This window comes from Dendrobates tinctorius, unplaced genomic scaffold (genome assembly GCF_039654945.1).
Source record: "Dendrobates tinctorius isolate UK_male_01 unplaced genomic scaffold, ASM3965494v1 ptg000156l, whole genome shotgun sequence".
NCBI classification, from domain to species: domain Eukaryota; kingdom Metazoa; phylum Chordata; class Amphibia; order Anura; family Dendrobatidae; genus Dendrobates; species Dendrobates tinctorius.
In genome coordinates this window covers 23,998,033-24,020,793 of record NW_027361823.1, presented here as the reverse complement: position 1 = coordinate 24,020,793, position 22,761 = coordinate 23,998,033, and the positions used below count along the sequence as shown (strand labels likewise).

Below are 22,761 nucleotides of genomic sequence, written 5' to 3'. Positions count from 1 at the left end.
ATTTATTCAGTGAGTGCGTTTTTTTGTGAATGGGACACTCACGATTTAAAGACTTATCTCTCGATGGAATAGTGTACTGTTTATCGGCAGTTACTGCAGGTGGTGGCAGGTTAGTCTTTCTGACACTTATACTGCTCCTCAAGTCCTTGCGCCTATGTGTGACGCTTTCATACTTTGATCACAGTGTTGCTGGAGCTGCAGTGTTAGACTCCAGGAAGTCTAGGCTAGGGTCGTTCCTCATTTGGGCCTGTTCGTCGACAAACTTGCAGAACTGATTGAACGGAGGAAAGGTGAGTGACATCATGTGATTTTTGTACCTGGAAACACATACTGCCCACTTCTCTTGCAGACTATGCGGCAGCTTTGAGACGATTGGGTTCACCCCATGGGCAGTGTCCAGGTAGCATAATCCAGACAGACGAGGGTCTCCTTTTGGGAGTTCCAGTTCCATAAGCAAGATCACTTAAGTCCAGAAGCTTGTGGGCTTCCTTAAGGTTGATCCCTGGAACGTTCTGCAGTCTCTTAAATAGGAACTTTTCTATGGCTTCAGCGCTGCAATAGGTTCTTTCGAGTCTCAGCCAGGCAGCAGCGAGACCTGCTTCAGATTGCCCCACGTAGACGGTCCGAAGACTCTTGATACGGCTTGTGGAGTCAGGACCCAACCATTTTGCCATGAGGTCGAGCTCCTGTTCTGCAGATAGGTTGAGGTCAGCAATGGTGGCCTTGAAGGTTGCTTTCCTGGCTCGGTAGTTCTCCGCACAGTCGTCAAACTTTGAGAGGCTAGTGCTGATTAGCTCTTTGCTCACCATAAACCAGGCTAACTCGGACATGTCCGATCCTTCACTTCTTGTTACCGTGTTAGCTTGTGTTGCCTCTCGGGCGTATAAGCTGTGTGGCGTGGAAGGGTGTATTGTTCCCGGGTAAAATGATGTTGCTGCAGGTTGAGCTGCGGTTTAACCTCTGGAGATTTTGATGACTGCAGCTTGAACTGTGGAGATGGACTGGAATGCGTCTTGTGATCGTCTTGTGGTGATTGCTGCACCTGAGGGGACACATTATGGCGTTGGTCTTGGGTCTCTGCGGATGCTGTGGGTAACACTGGCACCGTAAGTTGGGCTGACTTGGACGTTTCCACATTGTTGGGTTGAACGTCGCTGGAGAAGTTGTGTGCTGCAGATATCTGTTTCTGCACGTAATCACTGGTATGGATGGCTGGGTCCTCTTCTTCCAGTGGTGGTAGGCAAATCGGGTCGAGGTTTTGATTCAATGCTTGCTCAAGTATTTTTACTTCAGCTAATGCAGTTTGAAGAATCTTTGCCTGAGCCTCTGCTTCTGTTTGAAGGATCTTTGCTTGGCCCTCTGCTTTTGCTTTCTTGGCTTCTGCCTCTGCTTTCTTGCTTTCTGCCTCTGCTTCTGCTTTCTTGGCTTCTGCCTCTGCTTTCTTGCTTTCTGCCTCTGCTTCCGCTTTCTTGGCTGTGTAGGAGCGTCTTAGTTTGGATCGCTCTGCGTTTAAATGGGCCTCTAGGATTCTGTCGCTGAGGGCTGAAGTTCTTGAACAGGATGATTTGTATGACCAAGAAGAGTATCTGGAGGAGCCTGACCTGTGGGATCTTGATTCTTGCAGATGAGCAATACGGAGCTCCGCTTTATCTTTGGCATCTTGCACGGCGGCGTCCCTTTCTCTGTCTGTGGAATCTACTTTGCTTAACTCTGATGAGGCTTCATCAATATTGGAGTCTTTTAGGAAGGCGGCGTACCTTGCGGACAGTCTCTTGTATCTTCCGTAGGCCGTGTTTAGCTGTTTTATAGTGTCCTGTAGACCCGCTGCATCATTTTTGTGGCGTTGGATGCTTGACATGAGGGAGGTGACTCGTTCCCATAGGTCATCCAGGTTGTCATTGAACTCATCCTTTGTACTGTGATAGTTTTCAACAGCCTTTATGGTTGGTTTGACAGAGCGTCTTGGTTGTGAGTCTTGGTCTGGTTCCCCCTCTTCATAATGGACAGTATCGGGTAGTATTTGCTCTGTTTCAGCAGTGGGAGACTGTGCAGGGTCTTTTTCGGCCATTTTGATTTAAGGTGCACTGTCTCTTTAAGAAACTGAACTTTTGAATTGGGGGCTGGAAATCGCAGTGCAGCTTAGTTAAGACGAGATCCCCAATGTGTTTTTAGAGAATTGTGGGGTTTTGCAGTCCGACAATCTGTAGCAATGTTGTATAATATACAGACAATCTCTATGCACAATGCGGTCTGGGGTGACGCTGCAGAGTTTTTTTTTAGCAGAGCAGGGCTACAGTATGTGAGCGGGCAGACTGGTTAGGATATAAGAGTGATTTTTTGCCGGGCTTCAAGGCAGTTTTTTGACTGTTCTGTCCCCACATGAGGTGAATGGAGGTGTAGTTGATTGGGGTTGGGAGAGATTCCTACCTTCCGTTTCCTCAATGCAGAGCAGACAGGAACATTGTTGCTGTTTTGCTGTTCATGCGTCCGGAGAGATGATACACACCAGATATCGTGAAGTCCAGACTTGTTTATTGGAAATCTGGACATACAGCGTATGATTGGTAATGCAGTACTTCTCCAGAAATGCAGGTGTAACAACCCAGGTGGTACAGCAAGATGCAGCAAGGTGAGCAACGGATTTGTATGTGAAATTATGGTAAAAAAACTGATGCCTTACACAGCCTGGTAAGCGTGTCTCTCCCAGGGAAAATGAAACTAATAATGGCCACCGGCAGGAAGAGAAGGAGTCACCTGACCTGGAAATGGAAGGCATGTACTAAAATTCATTAGCTGCAGTCTGCTCTACAGATAAAGGACAGCAGGTCGCAGCAGACCAAATGCAAAACTGAACACAAAGAATGATAACATAACACAATCCATAAACGCATATAATCATAACTTTAGATGGAACAGCACATCATAGTATGCTTATCTTATATAGTGTCATACTATGCTCATCTTATATAGTGTCATACTATGCGACACATTCATTCCTGCTCTGACTCGGTCACGGGTCATTAATATTATAAGTTTGTTCTCCCAGATTTTTCTGTCTCTCTGAGGTTTGAAGTTACCTTTTAATGCAAGTAATTTCATGTCCGTGATGCCATGGTCAGGGATACAAAATGTTCGGCTACAGATGGATCTATTATTTTTCTTTTATTGTGTGAAGATAGGAATTCTTCCTTGTTCTTAGCTTTTAAAAAATGGAAAACGTCAGCTCACCTGGCTATTGCATGGATTCTTAAGGTCCAGGACTCGCACAGATGTAGGCTGAGCAGCCGGTGTAGGAACAGGAAAAAACAGGGTGAATCCAGCAAGAAAAACTGCGACCTTGTAATAAAATATAGCTTTTAATAAGCCATTAAAATACGAACATCACAGAGTTGTGATCCACTGAATAACAATCAGCACATAATAGCACAATAAACAATGGTGCAGCATTGAAACCAACACGTTTCGACTTGCTTCTTAATCATGGTATTACCATACAGTAGACAAAACAGGGATTTTATCAAAATTGCAGCAAGCAGCCTAGTAAGTGACATATCGCTGGAATCAGGCTCTCTTTTTCTACATTATGCTATTCTCAAATGGGGTACCAAAATCTGGCGACAGAGTGCTTTTAAAATACAGTAGATATATGAGAGACTGTTTTCAAGTATGTATTTCAATAAAATGTTGGGTTGCATACAGTCATTAAACTTGCCAAACCTCCATGGATTTCTCAGTAACAGTAGAAGAGTATTGGAAGCTTTTGCTGACCGGTAATTCATGCTCCTTGTTTGTTTACAGAACGGACTGTCACCATTGCACATGGCAACCCAAGGAGATCACCTGAACTGTGTCCAGCTCTTGCTGATGCACAACGTACCTGTAGATGATGTCACCAATGACTATCTAACTGCACTACACGTTGCCGCACACTGTGGCCACTACAAGGTTGCTAAAGTCTTGCTGGATAAGAAAGCCAATCCTAACGCCAAAGCACTGGTGAGTAGTACTTATAGTTCAAGCTTGTTTTTTTTTTTTTTACTGTTCTCTTTATATTTATTTCAGTTACAAAGTCATAGTCTAACTTTACACCCAAAGCCCACCGAGCGGAGCACCATTATTAGGGCTATAGGTACTTTTTTTTCTTTTTTAGGAATGTAAGAAAGGTTAAACTAAAATTTGTAGTGATCCCTGATAAATAGGGATGAGTGAACCTGAACTGTAAAGTTCGGAGATCTTACCGTACACCTAGTGTCAGGTGCTGAACCCCAAACACAGACTTCTTCCTGAAGTCCGTGAAAAGTCTGTGTTACTGTTTTGAGTTCAAATGCTTAATAAAGCTTGTTGAAAGGCTGACCCAGCCTGTATAACTGCCGGATCATGGGTGGTGCCACCATTGTGCGCTTACTAGCGTAGGAACAGCTCAAGTGAGGGACAGTGTAAAAGAAATAAATGAATAAAAAAAATGATGTGGGGTCCCCCGTAATTTTAATAACCAGCCAAGGGAAATCAGACAGCTGTGAGCTAGTCTTATTATGCTGGGAAAGGGCCAATATGCATTGACTTTGCCATCCTCAAGAAAGAAGCTGCATAGGTCACTCATGGTCGTGTATCACGGTCAATGATGTTAATCACTAGTAATGACATTACCTCTCGGGAGACATGACCACGAGTAACCTATGGAGTGTCGTTCTCAGAACGACGCTTCATAGGTTGCTTGGGGGAATCATTGGATGTCGTGGGAACACACAATGGATTACATCAGAACTACTGGGATTTCTTTTTAATAATAAATGGGTAAACCAGGGAATGTGTGGGGGTCTTTATTCAGATCAACTTTTTTTCCTCTGTGTGTCTTTTTTTTTTTTTTTTTTAATTACAGGATTAATAATGGGAGTGTCTGGTAGACGCCTCTCCATTATTAACCCCTGGGCTTGATGCCAGCTGACATAAACCCCAAAAACTATTACCCCGATTGTAACTGCACCAGGGCATAGGGATCACCAAATCAAAAGCAGTATATGTAAAATATTATACTTTATTAGAGTGTACAAACAAACCAAAAACACACATTAAAATCCTCTAAAAACAATGTTTACAAGAAACCAAAGTACCGTAATATTCTCACAAAGGGCCCTACTGACAATATAATCACGTTATCAGGTATAATAATGCACGAAGCCCAAATATGCAATGTATACAGATAAACCATTATATAAAGGAAGTCCTGAGCTAATTAGGTGTAAACCAATATAATAGGTAAGGTGCCGCCCTACTTCATCCTGTAACATATATTACATGTGATGTATCAGGGGCTCTGTGCAGAATGAGAGAAAAACCTCAAATCAGCCTATGCAATATAATGAAGCTAATAGCACCAAATAGTATTGCTAGAGACACATACCCATATAAAATGCTCATACCCAGATGGAATGCTCATAGCCCAAAACCTGATAAACCATATATGGTGTCAGAGAACCCAAAATAGCCCATTTCATTATATTGTATAGGCTGATTTAGGGTTTGTCTCTCATTCTGCACAGAGCCCCTGATACATCACATGTAATATATGTTACAGGATGAAGTAGGGCAGCACCTTACCTATTATATTGGTTTACCTAATTAGCTCAGGACTTCCTTTATCCATTGGTTTATCTGTATACATTGCATATTTGGGCATTGTGCATTATTATACCTGATAACGTGATTATTTTGTCAGTAGGGCCCTTTGTGAGAATATTACTTTGGTTTCTTGTAAACATTGTTTTAGATGTTTTTAATGTGTGTTTTTGGTTTGTTTGTACACTCTAATAAAGTATAATATTTTACATATACTGCTTTTGATTTGGTGATCCCTATTTGCCATAACATGTCTCTTTTTCATGTGTTGGCTAAACTCAGAATAACCGCATCTAATGGCTGAGGGCTGGTCTTATTAGACTGCGAAGGGGCCAATATCCATGGACCTTCCCAGCCTATTAATATCATCCCACAGCTGTCTGCTTTGCCTTAGCTGGTTATGTTTTTTTTTTTTTTTTTTTTTTTTTGTTTGTTTGGTTTTTTTTTACGTCTTTTGGCTGATATTAATGGATTGGGAAGGTCCATGGAAATTGGCTCACTTCCAGAATAATAAGACTAGCTCACAGCTGTGTGCTTTTCCTTGGATGTGTAATTTAAATAGCGGGTATCCCACATCGTACTTTATATTTATTTTTTTATTAACAAGTAACAGTAAACTACACACGCAAGTGTTAGAATCTGTTTAGTTTGTGACTATCCGCCATTTTCTTGTAGCGTTCTGGCTGCTGGTCTTTTTTCCTCTGGTGCTGGGTTTGTCTTGGGTCAGGTGTTTGTATCACTCTTTATTAACCAGCACCTGCCACCCAGTCCTTGCTGGACATCAGTGTTAATCCGCTTGAGTTCTGGCTTGGTGCTTTGCTTTGCCTTCTATGTGCTTTAATTTGTGCAGTGCTGGGACCTCTGGTTCTGCTAGTCTTACAGTAGTCTCTGTTTTCAGTTGGTTTCTGCAGCCTTCTCTGTGTTTTCTATTAGGAGGTGACCCGTTTTTGTACCCATTCCTTAGGTCTTTCAAGGACCCCCTTCCCCCTATCTATAGGTCTTCGCTTGAGATTATCCTAGAATCGTCGGTGGGTATGTTTGCAAGGAATGGGTCGCCACTCCATCGTAGGGTATCAGCCTAGTCATAGTGCAGTGTCAGTTTCCCCCTTCTACCCTAGTCCTGTGTTGCAGATCCATAACAGCAAGGACCTGCTCCGCTCCTCCATTTGGACCTCTGCCTCCTGGTTCAAGATAATTATTTTTATTATATGTTATTTTAAGCAATTTCCCTATCCACATTTGTTTGCAGGGCAATTGTTCTGCTCTTATACCTATTTTGCTTCCTTTTGCAGCCCCCAGCCCTTACTACGTCCATTTGGCAGCGATTTTACAGCACCAAAGTTTGGGTTCCCATTGACCTACATGGGGTTCGGGTCCAGGTTTAAGTTCAGGACAAGTTCTGGTACCTGAACTAAATTTTGGAGTAAAGGTCCGCCAAACCCGAACTTTCATGAGGTCTGCTCATCCCTACTGATAATGCTGATCATTGTTGTCCCATGAGCAAAGTACATTTTATTAATAGATCTTAGAATAAAATAAGGTCCATGTCATGGTCACGTGTCTCTGGACGCAGCGGTTACCGCAAGGCGAACCCATAACACACGTGACCCTGGAAACACCGCCTCCAGTGGGGCGCATTTAAATAATAAAACGTGCAGGTGGATACGCCGCCTCCACCTGGCGAATTTAGGTATTACACGTTATACAATAATTCTGGAAACCCCGCCTCCAGTAAGACGAATTTAAATAATAAGGGGGACCTGGGAAACATTAACAGTGGTGGGCCCTGCGATAGGGAAAAGGGAATTGGAGACCTCCTGAGCTCCCCTGAGCCAGTGTCCCTGCACTCCTAATGTTCCCTATGCCGGTTCTGCACCGGGCGCCGCACGCGTACCTCAACGCCCTAGCTCGCCCTGACCCTAAACCCTCACTAGGGAATTGGTCGGTGCGGAAACTAATCCCACCACTGCACTAACAACACACATGAGGGAAAGAGACAATACAGGGGGACACCACTTAGCTTTATGCTCTGTGCTTATGCTCCTGCAACAGAGCCCTCCACCTGCATGCGTCTTCTCCTCCACCCGGATCCATCACCATAACAGGATCCTGCACCATAGTGCTGCCTTGGAGCAGAGTCCACCACCAGTTGCTGCTGCTTAGTAACAGAGTCCCAAGGATGAGTTCAGCTTCTGCCACGAAGTCAAGCATGCTTGAGTCCAGCTCAGCAGCCAAGTCCCACATGGTGAGTGCCACTCTCCATAGTAGCCACTCCACCAGTCCATGCAGACACTTCCCGCTGACACCATCACTGCGACCCCACCACGCCATGCCAGCCCTTCGTCCAGACACCATAGCTGACACACGTCCCCCCTGGCTAAGCTGCGCAGGACTCCTCCTCAGCTCCATCCTTCCACCAGGCTCTCACAAACTCAGAATCAATCAATATCACCAGCAGTGATTGCACACCCTGAGACTCCTTTATAGAGCCCCACACCTGATTCCTAATTACGTGCACATTAAACTGAAACCTAAGGTGCGATACCACTAACCACCACCGGGGACAGTCAAGTCACCTTGGCAACTTGCCAAAAGGAAAAAAAGTTCACACAGTGCTTTTAAAACTGTCAGATCACTTCAGATCATGACAGTCCACAATTGGATGTGTTAAAAAAAAGTCTTGTCCCGAGATAATCTTATAAAGGTTTCACTATAAAGGATTCCACATGGTTTGTTTTTTTCTAATAAACCGCAGCCATGGCCAGACATTTGCGGGAAGGGAACAACCCCTGTAAGGGGAAGGAGGGGATGTTACTTTATTACAAGGGATGTATCTAATATAAAAAGCTCAATGTGTGTCTGCATGTATGTGTGTATGTCCAGGATTGGCATCTGCACCGTCGCAGCTACAGCCACAAAATTTTGCACAGACACACGTCTGGACCTCGAGAGCGTCATAAGCTATGTTGTGAGGTGAAATTTTAACCCCACGCGCTCCAATTCACCAAACAATTTTGCCTATTATTCTTATCATTTCTATGGTGTTATCGTCCTTCTGTACAGCTGGAAATAACACAATTTATTACCGTGCCAACACAGACCACCCTCTGACACAGACTGCAGGGGGAGCCCAGTATCACACAAGATAGGATTAGATACACGGCTCAGCAGTCAGTATCACACAGGAGAGGATTAAACACATGGCTCAGCAGTCAGTATCACACATGATAGGATTAGATTCACAGCTCAGCAGTCAGTATCACACAGGATAGGAATAGATACATGGCTCAGCAGACAGTATCACACAGGATAGGATTAGATACACAGCTCTGCAGTCAGTATCACACAGGATAGGATTAGATACACAGCTCAGCAGTTAGTATCACACAGGATAGGAATAGATACACGGCTCAGCACACAATATCACACAGAATAGTATTAGATACACGGCTCAGCACACAGTATCACACAGGAGAGGATTAGATACAGGGCTCTGCAGTCAGTATCACACAGGATAGGATTAGATACACGGCTCAGCAGTCAGTATCACACAGGATAGGATTAGATACACGGCTGAGGCTACTTTGACACTTGCGTTTTTTTGCGCTGTGCACCGTGCGCAGTGCAAATGCACATAAAAAACGCATCATGCGTTTTTGTGCTTTTTTTGTGGTTTTGTGCACTTTTTTTTTTAAAAAACGCATGCGTTCTTTTGCGCTGACGTGCGCATTACCATGTACACGTCAGCACACCCATAGACTATAATGGGTGGTTGGGTGAAAAAAAAACGCATTGCGTGTGCATGCGTTTTTTTGGGACAAGTCGGACGCACAAAAAATGCAACAGGATGCATTTTGTGCGCCCGAGCGCACATTACAAAATTACGCATGCGCATACAAACACGTACAAACGCATGTGTATGCGCACCCATGTAAAGTATAGGAAAAAAAACACATGCGTTTTTTTGCGCAAAAAACAGCGCAAAAAAACGCAAGTGTGAAACCAGCCTGAGCAGTCAGTAACACAGATGATAGGATTAGGTGCACGGTTCAGCAGTCAGTATCACACAGGATAGGGTTAGATACACGGCTCAGCAGACGGTATCACACAGGATAGGATTAGATACACGGCTCAGCAGTCAGTATCACACAGGATAGGATTAGATACACAGCTCAGCAGGAAGTATCACACAGGAGAGGATTAGGTACACAGCTCAGCTGACATTATCACACAGGATAGGATTAGACACATGGCTCAGCAGTCAGTATCACACAGGATAGGGTTGGAGACACAGATACACATGTTATTTATCAAAAGGCTCTTGAATGAGTTGAAAATAAAATACTATCAATACTTGGGTAATCGTTTATTTAATTTGTGTTGCAAATCTGCAGTGTTGAATATATGATGTGAAATGTTTTTATGTGCAATATAATCATTATAATTGGTTATAACTAACCACAGTTAGTTACTATGCCCAGGCAACGCCGGCTCTTCAGCTAGTATGATTATATTTGAGGGGACTGGGTGCATGTGATTATACTCCTATCAATGTGATTCATTCACACAACAACCCTTGCAGTAAAATAATGCCTCCCACCAACTCCAGGAACATGTTCATATACTGTATGCATAAGCAAATGCTATGCAGTGACTATTTCCCCCTCCACCACCTCGTCCCGCCTATTGCTAGTGTCAATAGCAGATATGTTTTTTATTTAAAAAAATAAATAATAATAAAAAAGCCTTGAAGGGTTATCTAGCCCCCACACATTCCTCTCCTTCTCCCCTTTAGATCCACAATGTCCTTGAGGAATGACCTTAAACAATGACACTTAAGCAGTGCTGTGGTACTCCCTGCTCCGGCTTCCCCTTCTTTTTGACAAGGGCAGCCTGCTTTTGTGACTCATGCACTGTCACAGGCAAAGCAGGCTGAATTTGCTGTGAGGATAGCCAGGACACAGCAGACATAGAATGTTTTCTCCGCCCTCTGCTGGACAGCACAATAGCATAAGAGGCGAGGTGGAAAAATAAATGCACCCTAATTGGAGTGCAAAAAAATTATAGTTACAGTGATAACACAGTTTAGAGATGGTACAGACAATGATGTCAAAGTACAAGTATAATAAAGACAATGATGTCACATAATAGGGACAATAAACTGGAATAAACAGTGATGTCACACTACAGGGATAATAAACAAAAAAATGTCACAGTACTGGGATGATATACAGTGATGTCACACTACAGGGATATTAAACACAACAATGTCACGGTGCAGGGATAATAAACACACTGAAGTCACAGCATAAGGGTAATGAGAGTAACATAGCAGAAAAGGAATAATATAAGCAACAAACAGTAAGGTTGCTCCATAATATTTAAAAAAGGATTACTATATAACATTGAAACTGCATTGGTGCCATAGAAAGCAGGAAAAAATAGGAACAAGCGCTATATAGTGTACACATGAAATATTTATCTGCAAAAATTGCTATGAAAAAAGGAAGGTACTTCACACATAGATTAGCCAATATATGTGAGCCCAATTGCCATGTCAAGGCGTCCTTCATAAATTGGGTCCTTGTCCTGATATCTCACCTCTCCTGGGCAAAAAGCCTGCAATTTATGGGGCAGTAATGGAACAGCTAAGGCTAGTTTCACATTAGTGTTTTTTTGCGCAGCGCATCATGCGCATAAAAAACGCAAAACAAACGCGCGGTTTTATTAGCGTCATTCGTATGCTGATGCGTCAAAAAAACGCAGCGTTGCTTGCGTTTTACATGCGTTTTTGCATGCGTTTGCGTTTTTTATGCGCATGTGTTTTTAGGTGTGACATTTTTTCTATTGTCTAGACCACATTCCAGACTTGTTTACCTCTAAAACGCATGCACAAAAAAACGCAAGCGTGTGCAAGACTATGCGCATGCATGCGTTCCCATTGACTTCAATGTGTTGTTTTTGCGTATTCCGTGCGCAAACGTGCGCATGCGTTTTTTTGCCGAGACAGGGCGCACCAAAAAATGCAACATGTTGCGTCTGGCGCACTTGGCGCGAAAGACAAAAAAACGCATGTGCACGAAAATGCAAGTGTGCGCAAGACCATGCGCACGTCATGTTAAACATAGGTGTGCAGTGCGCATGCGCACGGGTGCGCACGATGCGCTGCGCACAAAAGCGCTAATGTGAAACCAGCCTAATCTGTTTAAAATCACCTGTGGACAAAGGATGCCTTGACATGGCAATTGGGCTCACATACTGTATATTGGCCCATCTATGCGCAAAGTACTTTCCTTTTTTTCAAAGCAATTTTGCAGATAAATATTTAATGTGTACATTATATAGTGCTTTTTTCCTATTTTCTCTTATTTCCTATGGCAGCAATGCAATTTCAATGTTCTAGCGTAATCCTTCTTTGTATCTTATGGTGCAACCTTACTGTTTGTTGCTTATATGCTTTTTTTGGTTGGTGCCTATTCATACTAGTTTAGATGTGCTTGTATAGAAAAGGAGTAATAGTCAAAGTGATCTCATAGTATGGGGATTAAGCACACAGTGATGCCAAAGTACAGGAATAAAGCACACAGTGATGCCACAGTACAAGGATGAAGCACACAGTGATGTCACAGTACAGGGATGAAGCACACAGTGATTTCACAATACAGGATGAAGCACACAGTGATGCCACAGTACAAGGATAAAGCACACAGTGATGTCACGGTTCAGGGATGAAGCACACTGTGATGTAACAATATAGTGATGTCACAGTACAGAGATGAAGCACACAGTGATGTCAATATACAAGGATGAAGCACAGTGATGTCACAGTACATTGAGGCCTCAGTACAGAGATGAAGCACACACTGATGCCAGTATACAGGGATGAAGCACACAGTGATGTCACAGTACAGAGATGAAGCGCACAGTGATGTCACAGTACAATGAGGCCTTAGTACAGAGATGAAGCACACAGTGATGTCACAGTACAGGGATGAAGCACACAGTGATATCACAGTACAGTGATGCCTCAGTACAGAGATGAAGTACACATTGATGCCAGTATACAAGGATGTAGCACACAGTGATGTCACAGTACAGATATGATGCACACAGTGATGTCACAGTATAGAGATGAAGCGCACAGTGATGTCACAATACAGAGATGATGCACACAGTGATGTCACAGTAGATAGATGAAGCGCACAGTGATGTCACAGTACATAGATGAAGCGCAGTGATGTCACAGTAGAGAGATGAAGCGCACAGTGATGTCACAGTACATAGATGAAGCGCAGTGATGTCACAGTACAGGGATGAAGCACACAGTGATGTCACAGTACAGTGATGCCTCAGTACAGAGATGAAGCACACACTGATGCCAGTATACAGGGATGAAGCACACAGTGATGTCACAGTACAGGGATGAAGCGCACAGTGATGTCACAGTACAGTGATGCCTCAGTACAGAGATGAAGCACACATTGATGCCAGTATACAAGGATGTAGCACACAGTGATGTCACAGTACAGATATGAAACACACAGTGATGTCACAGTACAGAGATGACGTGCACAGTGTTGTCACAGTAGATAATGCTCAGAAGTCATTCACACAAGTATTTTACAGTGATGGTAGACAATGACGCCACAAAAGAGAAATAACAAACACATGCCACAGTATATGGATAATAAACAGTGTATTTCATACGATAAGGATTTCTGCACATGGTGACATCACGGTATGCGATACATGTGCAAAAGAATGCCACAGAACAAATATAACAGCACTGGGATAATGAACATAATGACCTCACATATAATAATGTAGTGATCTCACAGTGCTGTTGTAATACACAAAGTCATAAGATTGAAACCTAATGCACATATAATAAACCTTGTTCCACTACACCTAATAATATATTCGGTCATAGATGTACAGTCATTGTGACTTTCCTACACTGGGTAGATACAAAATGGAGCCTGCATTATCGCTCCCCGCTGGTTCAGTGTGTGGGGCTTAACCTTGACATTGGATCGTCAGATTCGTCACTATGGCCCGGATGCTGTTAGCACAGACCGACATCATGGAGCACTGACTACATCACGAATGGGCCTTGTTATATTTTGCATGGAGTCAGCACTTGCAGGAGTGTCAGCTCGCACTAATGCCCAGTAATGGAGATATTAGAGCCTTACCAGGCGATGTAGGGAGAGATATGTGGGCACACATTATGGGACAGGCCGATCATGCTAATAGTCAAGTTTGGGGGAATGTTTAAGAAAATTCTTTGAAAGCTTAGAAACAAGTGAAGTTTTTCAAATCTTGAAATCAGAAGTTTTGACACCAACTTCATTAGTGCAAAATATTCCAATTTTATACCAGTCAGTACGCCTTGTCTCGTTCTTCTCTCGGTGACTTGTAGTCACTTCTCTGGATGTGATTTATTATTTATGTCTGTCGGCCGTGATTTCTTTTTAACTATAACACATTACAGGCGCATTCAGTATCTTTCTAGTTGCACAGCTTTGTGTGCCAAGCAGTCTGCTGCACTGTAGTGTGCGGATGTGACAACGTTCAATTTTTCAGCACGATTTTCGTGATGTCGGATATATATTTGCCCTGGTGTACAAGTGGTTCTTTCATTTTTAAATAGTGCTCATTCAGATGTGTAGGCTCCATGTATTGCTGCACACTCTGCCTGACTGTGTGTCTACAGAGATTTTCTATGTCAGGAGCAATGCTTCTAGAGAACCCCTATAGTAATGCTTTTATCTCTGAATTCCTGTGGAGCGTGACCCCTATAGAGAATATGTCAGTACGTTTTAACATACAGTGGGGAAAAAAAGTATTTAGTCAACCACCAATTGTGCAAGTTCTCCCACTTAAAAAGATAAGAGAGGCCTGTAATTGACACCATAGGTAGACCACAACTATGAGAGTCAAAATGAGAAAACAAATCCAGAAAATCACCTTGTCTGATATGACAAGATTTATTGTGCAAAATATGGTGGAAAATAAGTATTTGGTCATTAACAAAAGTTCATCTTAATATTTTGTTATGTATCCTTTGTTGGCAAGAGGTCAAACGTTTTCTGTAAGTCTTCACAAGGTTGGCACACACTGTTGGTGGTATGTTGGCCCCTTCCTCCGTGCAGATCTCCTCTAGAGCAGTGATGTTTTGGGTCTGTCACTGGATAACACAGATTTTCAAATACCTCCAAAGGTTTTCTATGGGGTTGAGATCTGCCCAGTGTGCTTGGGATCATTATCATGCTGAAAGACCCATCCACATTTCATCTTCAATGCCCTTACTGATGGAAGGAGGTTTGCACTCAAAATCTCCCGATACATGGCTTCATTCATTCTTTCCAGTCATCCTGGTCCCTTTGCAAAGAAACAGCCCCAAAGCTTGATGTTGCCACCCCTATGCTTCACAGTAGGTATGGTGTTCTTTGGATGCAACTCAGTATTCTGTCTCCTCCAAACACGACGAGTTTTCTTTCTACCAAACAGTTCTACTTTGGTTTCATCAGACCATATGACATTCTCCCAATACTCTTCTGGATAATCCAAATGCTCGCTAGCAAACTTCAGATGGGCCCAGACATGTACTGGCTTAAGCAGGGGGACACGTCTGGCACTTCAGGATCTGAGTCCCTGGTGGCGTAGTGTGTTACTGATGGTAGCCTTTGTTATGGTGGTCCCAGCTCTATGCAGGTCATTCACTAGGGTGGTTCTGGGATTTTTGCTCACCGTTCTTGTGATCATTTTGACCCCACAGGGTGAGATCTTATCAGTGGTCTTGTATGTCTTCCATTTTCTTATTACTGCTCCCACAGTTGATTTCATCACACTAAGCTTCTTGCCTATTGCAGGTTCAGTCTTCCCAGCCTGGTACAGGGCTACAATTTTGTTTCTGGTGTCCAGCTCTTTGGTCTTCACCATAGTGGAGTTTGGAGTGTGACTGTTTGAGGTTGTGGACAGGTGTCTTTTATACTGATAACAAGTTCAAAAAGGTGCCATTACTACAGGCAATGAGTGGGGGACAGAGGAGCCTCTTAAAGAAGAAGTTACAGGTCTGTGAGAACCAGAAATCTTGCATGTTTTTTGGTGACCAAATATTTATTTTTCACCATAATTTGCAAAATAAATCTTGCTAAATCAAACAAGGTAATTTTCTGGATTTGTTTTCTCATTTTGACTCTCATAGTTGTGGTCTAACTATGATGTCAATTACACAGGCCTATCTGATCTTTTTAAGTGGGATAACTTGCACAATTGGTGGCTGACTAAATACAGTTTTCCTCACTGTATAGAAATAGTTGTATGCAGGCCTTGACTGACCCACAGGAGAATCCTCCTGTGGGCCCCGGTACAAGAGTGGGCCACCACCCTCTTACATGTGCAGTATTTGGCACAATGTACTTGAATCACTATGTATGAAAAGTGGGGCCCTGGAGTTGGTTACTAGTGGGCCCTTCTCCGATATTGGGCTGTAGCGACACTTATACCCCAATAAAATGATTATTTTCGTTAGTAGAGATTCAATGTGAGAGTCAGAAGAATTGATACACAGTCCCGATGCACCTCTAGCCTGATTTACATATGGTTTCTATGCTCGACTTTTTTCTTTATTAAAATTTTATTTTTTATTTGGGGGGCGACGGTGTACACAGTTATAAAATGACAAAAATCTTGGTACTCAATGTGTGAAATATTCAGATACTTTTTATTTCATGCATCCAGACAGAAAGGGTTAAATGTTTTCGGTCCTCCATAGGACCTTCCTCAGAACAATCTTGTTTACTGAAACAGATAAATCCTTTAAATGCTAGCCAAAGAGGACAAAGTAGAAACCCGATGTGTACCTATATATTTCTCAGCAATAAGTTGTGAGAAGTTTTGCGTCTATGGAAATATTGCAGGAATCTTATTCCATAGTCTTTAGTTGCAGGTAATTTATGTGCTAGGATTAGGAACCATGGAGTTCTATATATACAGTATATAAAATATAATATAACTCCATATATATATTATATATTGCTGATGACACAAAGCTAGGAGGGATAGCTAATACTAGAGAAGAGAGAGAGAGGATTCAAAAAGATTTAAATAAACTGGAGAAGTGGGAAGCAACTAACAGAATGGTTTTTAACAGGGAGAAATGCAAAGTACTACATCTGGGCAATAAAAATGGAAAAAGCATATATAGAATGGGAGGAATAGGGCTAAGTGACAGCACATGTGAAAAAGACTTGGGTATACTAATAGATCACAGACTGAATATGAGTCAACAGTGTGATGCAGCAGCAAAAAAGGCAAATGCAATTCTAGGATGTATTAACAGAAGCATACAGTCTAGATCACGTGAAGTCATTATTTCCCTCTACTCCTCTTTGGTCAGACCTCATCTGGAATATTATGTCCAGTTTTGGGCACCACATTTTAAAAAAGACATCAACAAACTGGAGCAAGTTCAGAAAAGAGCGACCAGAATGGTGACCGGTCTGCAAACCCTGTCTTATGAGGAAAGGTTGCAGGATTTGGGAATGTTTAGTTTGCAAAAGAGAAGACTGAGAGGAGACTTAATAGCTGTCTACAAATATCTAAAGGGCTGTCACATTGTAGAAGGATCAACTTTATTCTCATTTGCACAAGGAAAGACTAGAAGCAATGGGATGAAACTGAATGGGAGGAGACACAGATTAGATATTAGAAAAAACTTTTTGACAGTTAGAGTGATCAATGAGTGGAACAGGCTGCCACGAGAAGTGGTGAGTTCTCCTTCAATGGAAGTCTTCAAACAGAGGCTGGACAGACATCTTGACAGGGATGATTTAGCGAATCCTGCTTTGAGCAGGGGGTTGGACCAGATGGCCCAGGAGGTCCCTTCCAACTCTACGATTCTATGATTCTATATAAGTTACAACTTTTGGTTTTCTCAGGATAGTTATAAAGTTGATAAAGCGGCCGTTTTGCGCTGCGAAACGCGCGTCGGGGGTCACTGCCAGACGTTCTCCTCTCTTCCTTATTCTCTGATAAGATCTTTAACTGACACCACTTCTGTCTTTCATTGGGGCTTGATCATTTGTGCTTAGATTCCTTGCACCCTAAGGACAGTATATATTTTTTTTCTCCTAATTATCTTGAGCTTTGCCCAGGGAAGGCATTTGGAGTAATTTGAGCCACATGGCCATTAACTATTTGTAGGGTAGCATCATACTTTGGGCTTTCACTTTTCACTCCCTCCTCAGGCCAAAAGCACAAGCCCCTATCACAGACATTTGCGCTGATGACCTGGCCTCCCACTTTATAGAGAAAATAGACAATATCCGTCAGGAAATCCGCTCCCAATCACCAAGTTCAGTGACTCCCATCCCTCCCTGCATTTCCCCTGGCTCACTCTCCACATTTGCTCCCATCACAGAAGAAGAAGTCTCCAGGCTCCTCTCCTCTTCTCGTCCAACTACATGCACAACCGACCCCATTCCCTCACATCTCCTCCAGTCTCTCTCCCCAGTCGTCACAACTCACCTAACTACAATCTTTAATCTCTCCCTCTCCTCTGGCATTTTCCCCTCCTCCTTCAAACACTCTATCATTACTCCATTACTAAAGAAACCCACCCTTGACCCATCCTGCACAAACAACTACAGACCAGTCTCCAATCTCCCCTTCATTTCTAAACTCTTGGAGCGCCTGATATACTCACGCCTTACCCGTTACCTCTCCACTCACTCCCTCCTAGACCCTTCACAGTCCGGTTTCCGCCCCCTACATTCGACAGAAACTGCACTCATCAAAGTGACCAATGACCTTCTGACAGCAAAACGTAATGGTGACCATTCTCTGCTCATTCTTCTCGACCTTTCTGCAGCTTTCGACACTGTTGACCATCCTCTCCTACTCTCTAGGCTCCAGTCACTAGGCATTAAGGACACTGCTCTTTCCTGGTTCTCCTCCTATCTTTCCGACCGCTCCTTCAGTGTTCTGTTTTCTGGCTCCACTTCATCTCCTCTTCCTCTCACTGTTGGGGTACCTCAGGGCTCAGTCCTTGGCCCCCTTCTCTTCTCTCTCTATACAGCCCCAATTGGACAGACCATCAGCAGATTTGGCTTTCAGTACCATCTTTATGCTGATGACACACAACTGTACACATCATCCCCTGACCTTACCTCCGCTGTACTACAGAACGCCACTGACTGTCTGTCTGCAGTCTCCAACATCATGTCTGCTCTCTATCTGAAACTCAACCTCTCCAAAACTGAACTTCTTCTGCTCCCACCATCTACTAACCTCCCTAAATCTGACATTTCCCTCTCTGTGGGTGGCACCATAATAACACCCCGACAGCAGGTGCGCTGTCTGGGTGTTATGTTCGACTCCGATCTCTCCTTCACCTCCCATATACAATCTCTTGCCCGCTCATGCCGCTTACACCTAAAGAACATCTCTAGAATCCGCCCTTTTCTCACCATGGAAACAACAAAAACTCTCACTGTCGCCCTGATCCACTCCCGCCTAGACTACTGTAATGCTCTATTAATTGGCCTCCCTCTCACTCGACTCTCCCCTCTCCAGTCTATCCTTAATGCAGCAGCCAGGGTTGTCCATCTGGCTAATCGTTTCTCAGACGCGTCCGCTCTTCGCCAGTCGTTACACTGGCTGCCAATTCATTACAGGGTACAATTCAAAGTACTTGTTCTCACCCACAAAGCTCTCCACAGTGCGGCACCCCCTTACATCTCCTCCCTCATTTCTGTCTATCGGCCTAACCGACCGCTGCGCTCTGCAAATGACTTTCGACTAACCTCTGCCCTAATCCGTACCTCCCACTCCCGACTCCAAGACTTCTCCCGTGCTGCGCCAATCCTCTGGAATGCTCTACCCCAAAATATTAGGACCATCCACAATTTGCATAGTTTTAGGCGCTCGCTCAAAACACATTTGTTCAGAGCGGCCTATCACATTCAGTAATCAAAGTCATGTTTGTGTGTGTGTAGCCCATTCACTATCTCCATCTAACCCCCACCCCCTGAAGATGGCTGGACCGTCATTGTAAATACATCATTGTAAATACAAACCTGTGCTTTGTATCCCCCCCACCTCATTGTAGATTGTAAGCTCCACGAGCAGGGTCGTCTTATTTCGCTTTAATTATTGTATTGTTAACGTTGTTACTTATGACTGTTGTGTTTGAAACTGTTCAACTGTAAAGCGCTGCGGAATATGTTGGCGCTATATAAATAAAGATTATTATTATTATTATTATTATTTCACTTTTTTAGACATTAAGTTCAGAATATGTGCATGAGGATAATATTTCCATCTTGGATGGAGAGGGGTTGGTCGGGTGTGTTTTCATCTGCATCATATTGACACTTCAACATGATTTTGTGCACTTTTTTGTATGTTATTTAATAATAAAAACATTGATATTTTTGCAATCATCGTTTGCTCCCCTTTTTTTTCACTGGGTTCCAAATAGTTATAATAAGTGGTGCAAGGGGGAGGGGGGATGGAATGTAACAAACCACAGAATTACTAATGGGTCACACTTTAGAGGCAATCTGCGCCTGTGCATAGCAGTCATCATACATTTTTGTTTTCTGTCTTGAAGATCGTTCCACATGCATTTAAAAACTTGCACTTTTTATCAAATTTGGCATCTTTTATTTTACCACGTTTCAGTCCCAGACTGTCTCTTTTTGTACAGTATTGTAAGCAGGATGTTCGCATTCACAATGCCATTGGAGCGGAAAATCTGATTTTCATGTCAACAGCCAGAGTAATGTTTATTTATTATTTATGTTACTCGCTTATATAGCGCCATTGATTACACAGCGCTTTACAGACATTATTATCGCTGTCCCCATTGGGGCTCACAATCTATACCCCCTATCAGTATGTCTTCAGAATGTGGGAGGAAACCCATGCAAACAAGGGGAGAACATACAAACTCCTTGCAGATGTTGCCCTTGGTGGGATTGGAACTCAGTGCAAGGCTGCAGTGCTATCCACTGAGCCACCGTTACCAAATGTCTTCACATTTACAAACATTTTAATTTCTTCAGTGCATCATAAATAACAAAAGGAAGCAACTTTACAAATATATCAAAAATGTTTATTAAAATATTCAAGTTTTTTTCCTTTATTACAATTGGAACCTGCTTGTAGTCTGATACTAATCTCCCTTTTCCCTCCTTCTCTATGGTCTATTGTAGTAGGTGCAAAGGTAATGAAATACCTCACTGCAGTTCATTGTACACAGAATTTGTATACGGCACATATGTAGGCACATAAGGCTATGTTCAGATGTTGCGTCTTTGCGGCGTTTTGCTCTGAAGACAAAACCTGCTCTTTTGGTAGTAAAGAAGCAACGTAAAAAAATCAGGATTGGCTGAGGACTGCGTTTTTGGTGCATTTTTTTTTACTGTGTTTTAGGCTATATGCACACGGTGTGGATTCTGCAGCGGATCCGCAGTGTTTTTTTCCGCACAGATTTGGTGCGGAATGAAAAAAGCATCATGTCACTTCTTTTGTGCGGTTTTGCTGCAGTTTTCCACCTGCTCCATTCTAGAAATCCACAGGTGGAAAACCGCACAAAACATGTACTAAATCCGCACAAAAAATGCAGGTCATTTGACCTGCGGATTTAGTAAAATCTGCACGGAAAATCCCACAGCAGATTCCGCACAGTGTGCACATAGCCTTAGGGTACATTTGTCTCTTGTCCGTGCTGATAAAGTTTAGTGCATAAAAAAATAATCTGTTTCAACTTCATCGGGTTTTGGCACCAAAAATGCAGCAAAACCTGATACCTGGATTTTGTGCAGCGTTTTTTTTTTGCTCTTACTCATTGATTTCAATGGGCGAAAAAAACACTGATCGAAGTCACGTGCTGCATTTTTCAAAAACACAGTTTTTTGACAAAACAGAAAAAAAAGCTGTGTGCATGAGATTTCTGAAATCTCATAGACTTTGCTGGTACTGTGAAACGCAGCTGAAAATTTCCATTAAAAAAAAACGCTGCAAAAATGCAACATGTGAACATAGCCTAACTCTACATAAGGGTGTGCACTCACCACAAGATATTTTATAGTCAAGGCAAGATCTGTAAAAGTTTCTTCAGCTTTATTTTTTTTTCCATGCAAACCTTTAAGATTCTGTTCGGACCCGTTATTTTTTTTATGTACACTGGTAAATCCAATTTTAGTTTTGTGTGGCTGGGGGTCTGCTCTGTGTGTTTCCTTTCCATTATCCCCTATGTTCCATGACTGGAAAAGAATGCATATTTTGGGCAGCATGGTGGCTCAGTGGTTAGAATTGTAATCTAGCAGCGCTGGGGTCCTGGGTTCCCACCATGGTCAACATCTACAAGGAGTTTGTATGTTCTTCCCGTGTTTGCGTGGGTTTCCTCCGGGTTCTTCGGTTTTCTCCCATACACTCCAAACACATACTGATAGGGAATGTAGATTGTGAACCCCGATGGGGACAGCGGTGATTATGTATGTATGTAAGGGTACCGTTACACGTAGCGATGCACCAGCGATCCCGACAACTACTGTATATGGATCACTGGTGCATCGTTAAGTGGTCGCTAGTGAGCTGCCACACAGACAGATCTAACCAGCGACATAGCAGTGGTCGGGGGTCGCTACTTACCTGTCAGACGAGGCGATCCTGATGTCCTCCCGCCCGCGTCCACTCGTCTGCGCCACAGGAACCCCAGCAGGAATCGGCCAACGAGAAATGGCCCAGGCCGTTCTCGCGCGATCAGCGATCATCGCGGGGGAGCCGGTCGGAGGTAAGTGTCACATGTAGCGATATCGCTAGCAATATCGCTGCTATATCACAAAACCAGTGACGTTACAGCGATATTGCTAACGATATCGCTATGTGTAACGGGCCCTTAAAGTGCTGTGGAATATGATGGCGCTATATAGTAAAAAAAATAATGGTAAAGTACAAAAATTATTTTAGTTCCTAGTAATATTTTGTGTTTATTCTGGGTTTTGTGCTCCTACTTTACCATCTAAACCTACAGCATGAGCCATAATTTAGCAATCATCGTTATCTCCCAGTTTATAAATAATCAGCATTACGTCCCCTTATTATAACACAGCCGGCAATCAGCTCGTCACT

General features: G+C 43.0%; 1 protein-coding gene across 17 annotated transcripts in view; it reads left to right on the top strand.

Annotated features, from left to right (window-relative positions):
• ANK3 (ankyrin 3) overlaps positions 1-22,761 on the top strand; it is an 891,037-nt gene that overhangs the window by 622,039 nt on the left and 246,237 nt on the right. For all 17 annotated transcript variants that reach the window (XM_073548271.1, XM_073548272.1, XM_073548270.1 and 14 more), the window contains one exon: positions 3,799-3,996. In XM_073548271.1, coding sequence (XP_073404372.1) covers positions 3,799-3,996 — 198 coding nt within the window. The remainder of the gene's footprint in view (positions 1-3,798; positions 3,997-22,761) is intronic.